Raw genomic sequence first — 13523 nt, 5'->3', positions numbered from 1 at the left:
AAACTCAGTCCTACATTTAACAACAGCTTCAAATCATTTGGAGTTCTCTTTCAGCAGCAACTACTACCGTCCCCTTGGCCTTTGCTCTTGAAATGAATTTTCTGAATTTGTTGCTGACTTGGTGACCCACAGAGATAATATACTGTATTAATCATGCATGACTTTAATATTTATATGAGACAATATTTAATACTATGTCTGCTAGTCCGGTCAGCATTGCAAATGAGAATCTGTTCTCTATTGCCTCACCTGGATCAGTAAAGGTTAAATAAATAAATACTTTTGACTTCTTCAGGCAGCAAATACCTAATCCAGCCCATAATAATAGCGTTGGGACCAACCCAGGGGATCCTATCCTGCTGCTGTCTGACCATTTCACGAATTTGAGGTCTTGGCACGCTGCCGTCATTCCATTCATGACCAACGCTACACGTTTTTTTAACTGCTATTGCGCTGTTTATTACCCACAGCTATTCTTTCCCTTCCATCTCATATTGGTACTATACATAATATAACAAAAAAATTCCATGTGGCTCTCTGTACCACCTTTGACATGTCACACCACCAACTAAAAAACGCGTACTAAAAGACACACAAGTTCTCAGATAAGACCGAGTATCCATGTCGGAAGCTTGAGCTCAAATGCCATGCGATTAAACATATTAAACCTGTGGTCTTTTGTCAGGCATGCAGCTATGATTTGTTGAAATACAGACACATTATTTCTCACGAAAGACTTCCGGGCACAGACATATTCTGGGCTTTGTGTAGGCTGCTGCTGAAAAAGGGGTTGTGGTTAGTGGACCGGGATTCAACAATTACTGCTCTTTTGGCTGTCTCGTTTAAATGCAGCGGACAATGGAGGAAGCCTTGATAAATACACTGCATTTAGCTAGTGATTAGTTAAAATGTGCTGAGGCTTCGAACCGCATGTCGAACAACCCAGAATGGAATTTCTGAAGCACGTATCGGAGTGTGATTCGTTTACAGGGGAATGACGTCATGGATGACGTATAGGTCTGGCTGGCTCGAGAAGTGGTTCACGTGAGCGAATGTGAAATATCGCAATGTGATGCTTGTCTCGCCTGTGTCTGCACGCAAGGTGACTACACTGGGGTTTCTTCGAGTGGACAGGAGGGGCCCTTCTCTTCTGACATACCCACACACAAACACACACACACCCACACGCACAAATATGAGTTTCAACATCGTTGGTCAATCTGGTGACGGGTTGTTGTGTTGGCTGCTAAATGCGATCTTGGTTGACAGTTCAACAGTTGAAAACAATTCAATCCCCTCATAAGGTACCGGTACTCCAACATCCTTGCTCACAATTTACCAAGCCTGCTCCTTTTTAGTCTTGGTCCCGGCTGGTCAAGGCAATATTAGTTGTCGTGTTGGTAGTAGTAACTGGTGCAACTCCATGTTACTCATAGTTACATTTTCATAACTTACTACTAGACATGAAAGCTTTTTTAAAATTCCCATTTCACGTTTTTATTGTTCTCCAGATGTTTTCGGCATTGTGGGCTCATTTTTAAAATACTTTTTTTTCCCCCCTTCATCTCAGGTGACAAACAGTTTACATACAAAAAACAAAAAAAACAATTCAAATATCTGTCTAGCCATTCACACTAAATTAAAAGTTCTGAACCTCTGGGACCTCAACGTTTGTCTTGCGCATAATCAGAAGAATAACCGCAAGCATGCTGTTCTTGTACTTTCTTGTGACCTCTTTCTGTCTCTGGTGTTCAAATGGCCAGAAAGGGCACTGAGAATGAGCTTTGACTGGCCGGCCACCCAGCTTCTGTTGTTGATGGGAAGAAACCTTGCGGAACAAGTGGGCCAATGATTTCCAATAGAAATCCGCACAGCTGAAACGCTTTGCCCTTGAGGCAAACTGTCCATAAGTGGCATGTGAGTAAAGTACAAACATTAAAGTAAAAAAAAAAAAAATGAAATAGGCCACAGCCTTACCGAAGGTAATGTTAGGTGCACAGGACTGCAGCTACGCTACAATGAATATGTCAATGATGGTGTGCATGAGTGATAACTGAAATAAATCCCAAATACTATTTGCATTTCTGTTCTGTGTTATGTTACAGATCGAAAAGGTTAACTAGAGTTTCCCAACCTTTATCGAGACAAGGCACATATTTTCCCATTGGAAAATATGTCAAGGCACAACACTTAGCGAAATGATTCACAAAAAGTGGATACAACGGTTAATTGTGTACCTTCTGTCATCTAGTGGAAGAGCATTCTCTTCTGCCTGTTAATATAGGTGGTTGCCAAGATAAAGTCACAAGAATATTTTTTTAATAGAAAATAAATAGTTTTCATCTTGATAACTGACACCGGATAAGGCGACACACCTGATGATCTCTCATGACACACAAATGTGCCACGGCACACTGGTTGGGAATCACTGAACTAGAGCACTGCTGCGTTTTCATCCCCAACCATATTTTACTCAAAGAAGTGTCCTATAATAACCTACTCGTGAAAAGAACTGCATTCATCCGAAACCCCGCTTGTTCCATTTGTACACGTGATATTTAATGACTGAAAGCATCATGTGTAATCCAGTTGTGCATCTCTATGTTTTGGGATGCTTATGCATCTACTGAGCGTCCATGTCAATAATGGTTCTGCCATGGTAACCAAACCATGCCATACTGTTATGGACGTGAGTGGAATGATGCATGTCTATGAATCACAAGATTGACCTAGATTATGTTCATACTGTTCAGAACAACGAATCGAGGATCAAAACACCTGAAACAGAATCGAATGGATGTATATGAAAAATAAATAATACGGTCACTTTTTCCACTCTTTTTTTTTTACACTTCCGAGATGTCTCTCTTCACCTTAACCATTGATTGCGACTTTATTATGGCACCAATGACTTTTTAAAAAAAGTGGTAATTCTAAAGTTACCAAATGCTTGGCAAACATTGGTAGGGGATGTTATTGTATTTCATTCTTAAATAAAATAACAGCATACATTAATCCCTGAATCATTGTAGAAATCAATTCAATGGAAAATCATTACTATTATGATTTATAATATATGTTTAAAAGTACCATGACTTAACTATAGGTTGGGTTGTTACACACGGTCAGGGGTGGAATGCGGTTTCTAAGTGCCTACTTCACAGCGGCCAACTTTACATCATCAAGCTGGAGATCTTGTGGTTCCTTTTAAATGTGCTTTGTGCACACTGATATCCTGCATGGATCCCAACAAGTCTTTCCACCATGAAGAACGTGCACTTCTCCTTCGCTGAATTAAAATGGATTGAGGATGCGTGGGTAAGAAGCCAGCTGTGCTCACTCCCACACTAAATTCAGCAAAATTCAACGTAATTTATTTATTTATTTATTTGACAAAGAACACATAACCAATTTAAGGATTATACCGCAATGTCATCCAAGTTGGCTCTTGGATGCCATCCAAGTACATTAATGATGCCGTATTGCTGTGGCCTTGTGATTCTGCATACGACTAACTGTATTTATCATGGTAATGAGTAATGAGTTTTAAATGACGTTATTTATTTGTGTGTTTGGTCGGCACATCGGTCCGAAGAGGATCTTACTTTGATGGGTATCTACATGAAAAAGTGACCGACTCCAGTTATCCATATTTAATCAAACATCCTCATCTGCTATGAATGTTGGTCACTTGCTGAGGTACTCACCTGATAGGAGCCGTCTCATCGCCCTTGTCCAGCCACTCCTGTGGAGGGATGATGTACATACACCACAGCCCCCAGTTGTAGCCGTGGGCGGCATTGGCATACTGCTGTACTTCAAAGGTGTTGTATTTGATGTTGTCTATAGCGGGCAAAATGATGCGGGTATGATCCTCTTTCATTCGGGTTAGAATCGGTTCAGCCCTTTGGATGAAAGAAAGGAAAGAATAGAATCACAGATTAATTTATAAATCCACACCGCTTTTGTCAACAGGTATGAGACTTCTGAATTAGAAATGTTTGAAAGAGATTCATACCCTGTAAAGTACTAGTGGAAATAGAACTTTTCTTCCCTCAGAAGATTGAGAAAGGTTGCCCAAAGATTTGACCTTCATTGCACTGTTTTCTCATTAGTTACAAATCATTTTAGTTTTATTACCTGCAATTTTTGTAAACTAATTACAATGAAGAACCTTTCCCTACATTGTGTGATAATAGGTGGGCTCAGTTTATTCTTGCACATCTGTGGATGAAATAACTTCAAAAATAACTTCCAAAAAAATTACACTGAGAGCATTTACACACAGCTGCAGATATCATTTCACATTTAATTCTCTGCCAACATGAATTGTGCTCTATTCCCAGCAGTGTTACAGGCTGTCAAACCAGTGTTATTTAACATCCAAAACAACTGCCAGATTATTTCCCTTGACTGTTGATAATGCAAAGGTCTCGCAAAATGAATTTTCTGAAGGTCAACAAATAAAACCAGATTTCAAATCTCCTGCACATGAAAACAAATGCCAAGATTATCCCCCGTTTGAGACTTGTTGAGAGACAAGAGCAAGGCTTTCTGAAGAAGCGCACAATGAGAAGTGAAGCTTACTTTGCTTCAACTAGTTTGTTTATTTTGCCTCAAATCTCATCACGACATTCATCTGAAAGGTTTTGTACCTGTTTTATATAATTATTGTGAAAGAAAGAAAGGAATACACGCACACACACACACACACACACACACAGCCACTTTATATATATATATATGGGCTGTGTGTACATATATATATATATGGGCTGTGTGTGTGCGTGTGTGAAAGTTGACATTTTTGATTAGCTTTCGCGGGCCACATAAATGGTGGCAGGCCAGGTCTGGCCCCTGGGCCTTGAGTTTGACACCTTTGGCTTAAGTGATTCAAGGCTCTTTTTACAAGCCAATTTAGGGGACATTTTGAATCTCAACCTCAAAAAGGTTTTGTGGAATTTCATCAACAAAGAAAGCTGAAATGTGGCCACATGCAAACGTAAGTGCCTCAATTTGCTTGCTTCCCAAGGCTTCAATGAGATGACAATCGTCCGCCTGTCCATCCATATACTGCATGTTACGCTCATTCACACATCATTTGCAGCAGTGAAGCTAATGACTAAATCTTATTATACATTTCATTTAGAATTTCACTCATTTATCGTTGACTGATTTCTACAGGTGAGGTGTAGGGCTCATCATGTCTATTTGTGCTAAAAACCAAATAAGAGCCTCGGCTTTATGTTACAGTCACAATGAAATCACTGCCAGTGGTACATGAGAAGAGTCTTTCTCATGCTCAGAGATAACATCCACCATATCTTCAAAGCCAGTCCTAATACACTCAGCTTGTCATGTGATATACTTCTAAATTTATAAAAGGGGGCTACAATTATACCGTGATGAATGTGTCTCTGAAGGATACTCCCACACTTGCAGTTTCTCTCTCTTTCCGCCCACTGCCTCTGTTCACCCTGATGCTTATGCTCTCTCGCCTCATCTACTTTTCTTCAGTGGGACCCATCCGTCTTGGCCAAGCAAAACTGCTACTTTTCACAAGAGGTTAAGGCTCACATTGCCAATGGAATAGACCAGTTGAATTGCATATGCTATTATGATTTAAAAAAAGCTATTCTAAATACATAACTTGATAAAGATGGTTGAAAACAATGATGCAGCTATAAAAACGGCCTTAACTCCACCCCTTCTACAAATGATAGGCATTTTACAATCACTCATCAACCAATACTTTCTAATGTGACATCAATACAGTCTCCCGTATAAAGAAAGGATAGAAATTTCGGGGATTAAGATTTGGACTGTGCAACATTTAATGAGCTGTTGATACATTTGAATGTATGTTATTTATGCATGTTCTAACCTTCATGTATTTGCCTGCTTGGTTCAAGCTCAATATGAATTACACAAAGAGAAAACGATATTGAGGTTCTGAATGAGCTTGGTAAAAATAACACTGCCTGTATATATATGACTTTCCTACTACGAGGACTTCAGGTTGTACACCCTTAAGTGTCTTTTGGCAAGATTCTGAATTTATAATTGCCCCAGATTGGTTAAATGTATGAACGCCTCTTGCAATGAATGCAAATTTATTGGATACACAAAGGAGAGTAGTCAAGCAATACTGTGATCTTTGGAAATACAAAGCACATGTATTGTTCGAGTTTTACCAAGAGATCTGAAATGAAAAAAATTGCTGTTGATAAATGATGTGGGAATATATGCAATTAAGGAAGGTGAGCGCAAATACGACAAAAATAAATTATTTGAGTGCTTCATGGCAAAAAGTGAAGGAACCATGAAATTTTACAAGACAGAATGGATAAACATTTTATAGCATGTAAATCAGCAAGGATGAAGACCATTTTGGCTAAAATTTGGAGTACCTGTCCAGTCTAATAGTTGACACAGACATAAAAAAAGATGTCGAGTTACTATTGTGATTAATGTTCAGTGTTGACAGATTGTTCCCTTCTACTTATCAAATAAAGAGAGAACGAGACCCTGTGCCAACTGAAGAATGCAATTACCTTTTAAACTTAATCAATATCACGTTGCTGACTTGTTACAGGGTTAGAAGTTAATATCTTGTATTCATCTTCAAGCAGCCTTGTGAACCAAAAACAGCTCCTGAGCCAAGAGGCAACTTCACCACCCCAAGAACCCGTGAGGATGTAACGTAAGATACGTTCTGGAAATGAGGACTTGCGGTTTGAACATATCAGTCTGCATGTGTCATTCCCTTCCATGATCTTCTGTCTCATCCACACAACGTTGAGAAGTTTATTCATCTGTATGCAACAAAATCACACTGAGACCCATAATACAAAAGAAGTGAATCCCTTTCAGTGATGAATAACCGGAGATTATGTAAACATGCCAACACCTGTGGTTACTTTTCCTGCCACCATTCAATTCCATTTCATGTGGTGCTTCACCTGCGATTGGCTAGCAACCGGTTCAGGGTGTCCGCCGCCTACTGCCCGAAGACAGCTTGGATAGGCTGCGGCACCCCCCGCGACCCTTGTGAGGATATCTGGAATGGAAAATGGATGGATGGATGGATGTGGTGCTTCACAGTAATGTACGAGACCTACCCATTGTCTCTGCAAGGTAAATAAACATAGTTGTATTACAACGATAAGCATGCTGATAAGCAGCACTGACAAAAGGTCCGTCACTGATGGACACCTATTTTGCTGACGACTGACAGAACATGCCCTGAATTTAAAATGTAAACCCTGAACTGGTTGAGAAGCCAATACATAGATATACCCATACAGCCAGCCGTGGTCACAATCACACCTAGGGACAATTTAGAGTGTTCCATTAACATGCCATGCATGTTTTTGGAATGTGGAAGGAAATCGGAGTACCCAGATAAAACCCACACAGGCACGGGGAGAACATGCAAACTGCACATAGAAATGCCGGAGCCCGAATCGAACCCTGCACCTCTGCACTGTGAGGCAGACGTGCTAACCAGTCAAACACCGTGCTGCCCTCAGCACAACTACCGGTATTCAACCATAAAATGTAAGTTTCATCAGCCAACCATGATTAGTTTAGAAGTTTAGTATAGAAATGTTCGGTGAGCTAGGCTCCTTTAGTGCCTTTTTCCAGCTGCAGTAGAAAGGGAAAATTAGATGCATTCCAGGTCTCTGCTGATTGATTGAATGATACAGTGATGTGATCTGTGACCACATGGTTTTCGACCTCACTGAGGTGTAGGAGGGTCGCCATTTGCAAAGGGTGCACAAAAAAAAAAATAGTCACTTGGGTTTTGATTAATAACGTGAGATAGCAACTGGCCAGAGGTTTGCATGAACAACAAATAATTTCCTCGTGGTGCTTCTGCAGTCAGGAAGTTTGGAAGTGACTGAGACAAGGTCCAAATCAACACTTGAACACTGTAAATTGTCCCTAGGTGTGAGTGTGTGCGCGGATGGTTGTTCGTCTTTGTGTGCCCTGCAATTGGCTGGCAACCGGTTCAGGGTGTCCTCCGCCTACTGCCCGAAGACAGCTGGGATAGGCCTCAGCATCCCCCGCGACCCATGTGAGGATAAAGCGGATCAGAAAATGGATGAATGGATGCTCTTTCTCTCTCTCTCTCTCTCTCTCTCCCTAAATATATATATTTGTTTAAAAGTCAGATGTGGACATTTGTCCTTATTCTTTTGTTTATTCCTGTTGTACGCCGATTAAGATGTTGGACTCATGGCTCATTGTATAGTTTAGGTGTACAGTACTGTGTTTCGTTTGTTTTGGTGTCCTTTCTTGTAATACTCATTAATTGGGATCATGTGTGAATTGACCATTGATGTTCAGTCTAAATGTCAGTCCCATTCTCCTTCGCAAATGTCAAAAGTGTCATGGAAGGAGTCCTCATGTTACTGTCATCGGCAAACATGCTTAGATCATCGTCCGTTCAGTACATGATGTCATGAAACGGCATTCCTTTTCTGATTGTTGCTGTCAGTTAAGAAATGCATGTTTAGCCCCGACCTGTATATACAGAGAGCAATCGCAACTTTTTCTTCTTCCCGAAAAGTGTTGAGTGCACATGAGATCCATATTGAGTAAACTGGTGAACATCTTCTCATCGACCAACCAACAGGTTATACACTCAATCCAGTGATGTCAGCTTAAACAGTAATGAGAACAGGCAGCATTTCTAATGCAAGTACACAGCAAACGGGAAGGGAATGCCACGTCAATGAATCAAAACACTGCAGCTGCAAGTCGGCAGCATATTTGGTGGCACAATACGCACAGGCAACACGCACAAGGTCATTGATGGAGACTCTCAACACAGAGCGACCATCCATTTTACTAATCACTGGATGTGTCATGGTGAATAATCATATTATGATAAATAGCTGATGCCTTCCATTGTAACAAATAGGTTTAGCTTAGAGAGGGTGAATCTTTGGGAAGAAAGGAGATGCAAAAAATGCCTGCACACAGACAGTAGATTATGTAAATTCACACATTTACATGCACACGCTAAAGCGACACACGCATATGTCTTGAAAAAAAAACATCTCCCGCTTTGGTGAATCCTCTCACCCCTTCCCCATCTTCTTCTGGTAAAATCACAGGAATTTTTCACACACTTCCTTGAAGATAACATTTTAAAGAGCTGACTTGTAAAGAGAGGAGAAAAAAAAAATCTACGGAACCTGGCATGTAAAACGGAAGCGGTGCGAGGGCCCGGCACCACATGTCAAGTAGAGAACACGTCCAAGGTGAATGGTGGATACAGAAGCATAAAAAGCCAGTGTTGGGGGTAGAACGTTACCAAAGTAACATATTACATTTAGGCAGTAGCAAAGTAATTAAACAAGTTATTCATTATATTTTTCGTAATATAATTCCTGTAACGCAATACAAGTTTGGGACGACAAGATGTAATTCATCACCAAAAGTAAAGGGGAAAGCGATTCATTCGGTCATTTACAAGACAAGCTGTGAACCATCACCATTCAGTACTGTGCTTACTCTGTGCATAGAGAGCGGCAGGCCGGGAGCCGCTTGTATTAAACATGACCTTCTCTTACCAGCCAATGTTGAACTCGACGTGGGCATCAAAGAAGCCAACAACAGGAGCCGTGGCCGCGTTCCAACCATGTATTCTGGCTCGGATCAGACCCTCTCGTTTGCTGTTCCTCACAATCTTGACCAGGCCAGGGTAACGTTTGTTCACATACTGATCCAAGTTGAATTTCAGCTCCACTGTAAAAGGGCAGATTAGACAGTGACATGTCATGATAGCGTTAAGATAGAGTGCATTCAATGGTTGGGTTGTCAACCATTTCAAATATTAACATTTCTCGCGTAACTTTATTGGCAAGCTTGAACAGAGTAAAGCAGTTTATTTTTGAACACTTTTCCCGTTTGTATTCTTCTTCATGAAAAACATGATATAAAAGGTGGTGCACACTGTGCATGTCTTGTAAAAGTATGCAGTCAAACAACCAATATGAACACATTTGATTATACTGCAGCTGTGACTTGATTTCTTGGCAGTTTGGAAGTCAAGACGTGTTTGCATTCAACATGTGCTCCTTTCTTCTGCCACAATACCATGTGGATGAGGAATATTCAAATATTTTCATGAGATATGCTTTAATTACGTCCAGCATTTCATGAAAGACACACAGGGAAATGAAAACGATGCAGTGATGTTATTCATCTTCCAAACCGCTCCATCCTCACTAGGGTTGCGGGGGTGCTGGAGCCTATCCCAGCCGTTTTCGGGCAGCAGGCGGGGGACACCCCGAATTGGTAGCCAGCCAGTCGCAGGGGACACAGAGACGAACAACCATGCACGCCCTCACTCACACCTCGGGACAATTTAGAGAGATCAATCAGCCTGCCATGCGTGTTTTTAGAATGTGGGAGGAAACCGGAGTACCCGGAGAAAACCCACGCAGGCCCGGGGAGAACATGCAAACTCCACACAGGGAGGATGGAGCTGGAATGGAACCCGGTACCTCTGCACTGTGAGGTTGATGCGCTAACCACTGGATCACCGGGCCGTATCACTCACACACACACGTGCATATATATATATATATATATATATATATAGATAGATAGATAGATATACACACACGTGCACATATATTTATATAAACCAGATGGTTAATAAAATCACTTTGAACATTTCTTCAGGCAATTCCCAATAGGTGCTGCTTTAAAGTCAGGTGTGGCTTCATAGTCGTTCAAACAGGGAACATTTGCACCACTGATATGAATTGAACCCGGTACCTCTGCACGGTGAAGTCGACGTGCTAACCACTGGACTACCGGGCCGCCCGCAGTGATGTTATACAATATAAGTTACAGGAGAATATGCTTTTGAAACAATTTAATCTAAATGGCTGATAGACATCACATGGGGGAAAAAAACTGACTGGCATGCAGGAAACGCGCATGCCTGTCATATTTAATTCAGTGAATTGACTATAGCTTGTTAGATTGTAGTTTGTTATTCCATGGAAATCTGTAGGCCTCATTAAGATTTTGTTGTAAACACGGTTAGACATTCATTGGAGTCATTCTGCCCTCCCTCCCTCCCCCACCCCCAAACACACACACACGTGCACACACACACACACACGTGCACACACTCGTTCAGCCAAAGCGGAACTCATCAATATATGACTACAAGGTTGCATGCCGTCCAAGCGAACTACAGTAATGCATTGTGGGGAAATAGAAAACATGCACGTTTCAATTCATACGTGAGGGGGAGGAGGAGGACAGCCAGTAGAGATGAAGCGGCCGAGTTCGCTTGTTATTTATCTCACATCAGGTGAGAAAGGCTCCAAATACATAGCTTATACATCTTCCGCAAATGATTCATGATTGTACTTCAAATATAAAGTCCGAACTACTAGCACCAAATCTGACCTTTGAGTGACGATGCACCGATCACTGAAAATATCGAAAACCAACAGTCATGCAGTACAAGACAATCACAATAAACTACACACTGCCATCACTACTACCATCATATCGTATTCTATTGACCAGTTTTTGTTTGGTTTTTCGTGACTGCTTCTGGGAAAACTGAAAATTCATGTGACAAAAATAAATACATGTGACTTTATTTGCCTTTGTTGACTTTATTTGTATTTCTTTTAAGTTGGGCACTGCTTATCTTAAAAATGTGCTGACGATTTTAGCGTTTGATTGTGTTCTGTGAGGTTCAAACAACTGTACTTCCAAATGGCATTTGAAATTATAATTTAGTGAACAAGTTGGAATCATGCTGTTAATAAAAGATATGTGATGAACACATTCATTCCGGAGCATCAAATTGTTAAAGTGAGTCAATAAAATAAATTAATTTAATTTAATCATCGAGCTCTAAAAAGGGTTGCTTAGAGGTCTGTCTCATTCCACCAAGTCATTGACAGAGGGCTGTTGAGCAGGATTAAACCCACTGTATCTCCAACCGCATATTCATGTAGATTTTCTGTCAGGAAAGGATTGTTCCCTGATTAGGAAGATGCAAAACCAATTTCCAGATTGGGCAAAACTGATGAAATCACTTCCCTCCGGTACAGGTAAGTGATTTAACATTTGTCCGAAGACACCAGCCATAAAGACAACAAAATTTGAGTTTGGCTTCAAACCAACATATCATTATGCACTACGCTGTTATGCTAGTTCTTCTGCTAACCTGTTTTGACGGGTTTGGCCGCATGATGTTCCACATAAAGCAGAAAAAGGTTTCCAGTGAAAATCGGGTTTACCGACATCCATCCATTTTCAGATCTGCTTTATCCTCACAAGGATGGTGGGGGATCCTGGAGCCTAACCCACGCAGGCACGGGGAGAACATGCAAACTCCACACAGGAAGGACGAAGCTGGAATCGAACCCGGTACCTCTGCACTGTGAGGTTGATGATATAACCCAGGGGTCGGCAAACCAAAATCTTGAAACAGCCATATTGGACCAAAAAACAAAAACAAAAAAACAAATATATCTGGAGTCGCAGAAAATTAAAAGCCTCATTTTATACTTTTAATGAAGGAAACACATGCTGTATGTAGCTATATTTGCCATATTAGCCTGCAATCAAAATGACTAAGTTGGCTACAAATACACAATGAGCCTTCACGATTACGGTAAATGTTTTTTTTCCCTGCAGTCCATCCTGTTGTGCATGGGTGCCCAACCTTTTTTGACCGAAGATTTACTTTTCAATAAACCAGCCTCCCGAGATCGACCCGTGACCGAGGCATGGGATGCACTTTTGCAGCGTGTTAATTGTCGTTGCTCACGTGGACCTTTAAAAATGCTCCTCTCTGCCCTCCAGATTCCCATTCTCTGCCAGTACCCTGGGTGAATTGTACAGGAAACACCGTTTTTAAAGAAAAAATAACAGCCACCTGTCTGGTACCGCCACCCTGCTAATAGAAACGTGTGTCGTAGGCTGATGCAAACCTTCGTTGACAGAAATGTTGAAATTTAATTTATTCTACACATTTTTAAAGCATTGGAAAACGGCAAGAATGTTTGTGTCATGTTTGTCCTCTTACAGAAACCATATTAAAATATATTTCCCTATGCCATCTTTTTCCATTTTTAAACATTTTTGAAAAAGCTTCAGGGAGCCACTAGGGCGGCACTAAAGAGCTGCAGGTTGCCAACCCCTGATCTAACCACTCGACACCGGACTGCCCTGACAAAAAAAGTATTTTCTTTTAATGACGTAAATACAATGAGTGAAGTACAACAAATTTTCCCATCAACTTCAAAGTAGAATGACAAAAATGAGATTTTAAAACAATTGCCGAATGTAAGCAAAAACAAAAGCAAATATTACAAATACGTATTGTGAGCTTTGTGTAATGAGTTAATGAGCATGTGTGTACTCCTGCTGCTGTTTTTTTTAATTTTGTGTATTTTGTTTGACTCCCGGGAGTGACGATGCAGGTGTGTGCCTTTTAGTTGAACATATGTTTTATAAATTCTTTTTAC

General features: G+C 40.8%; 1 protein-coding gene across 1 annotated transcript in view; it reads right to left on the bottom strand.

Annotated features, from left to right (window-relative positions):
• galnt9 (polypeptide N-acetylgalactosaminyltransferase 9) overlaps positions 1-13523 on the bottom strand; it is a 64697-nt gene that overhangs the window by 28328 nt on the left and 22846 nt on the right. The window contains exons 4-5 of the mRNA XM_086112060.1: positions 9585-9759; positions 3708-3905 (exon numbers count right to left, since the gene is read on the bottom strand). Coding sequence (XP_085968186.1) covers positions 3708-3905; positions 9585-9759 — 373 coding nt within the window. The remainder of the gene's footprint in view (positions 1-3707; positions 3906-9584; positions 9760-13523) is intronic.

The sequence above is a fragment of the Hippocampus guttulatus genome, chromosome 5 (genome assembly GCF_054856545.1).
Source record: "Hippocampus guttulatus isolate MCC_2025c chromosome 5, RoL_Hgut_1.0, whole genome shotgun sequence".
NCBI classification, from domain to species: Eukaryota; Metazoa; Chordata; class Actinopteri; order Syngnathiformes; family Syngnathidae; genus Hippocampus; species Hippocampus guttulatus.
Note: the sequence above shows the minus strand (reverse complement) of the source record. Positions and strands in the feature narration are given on the sequence as shown.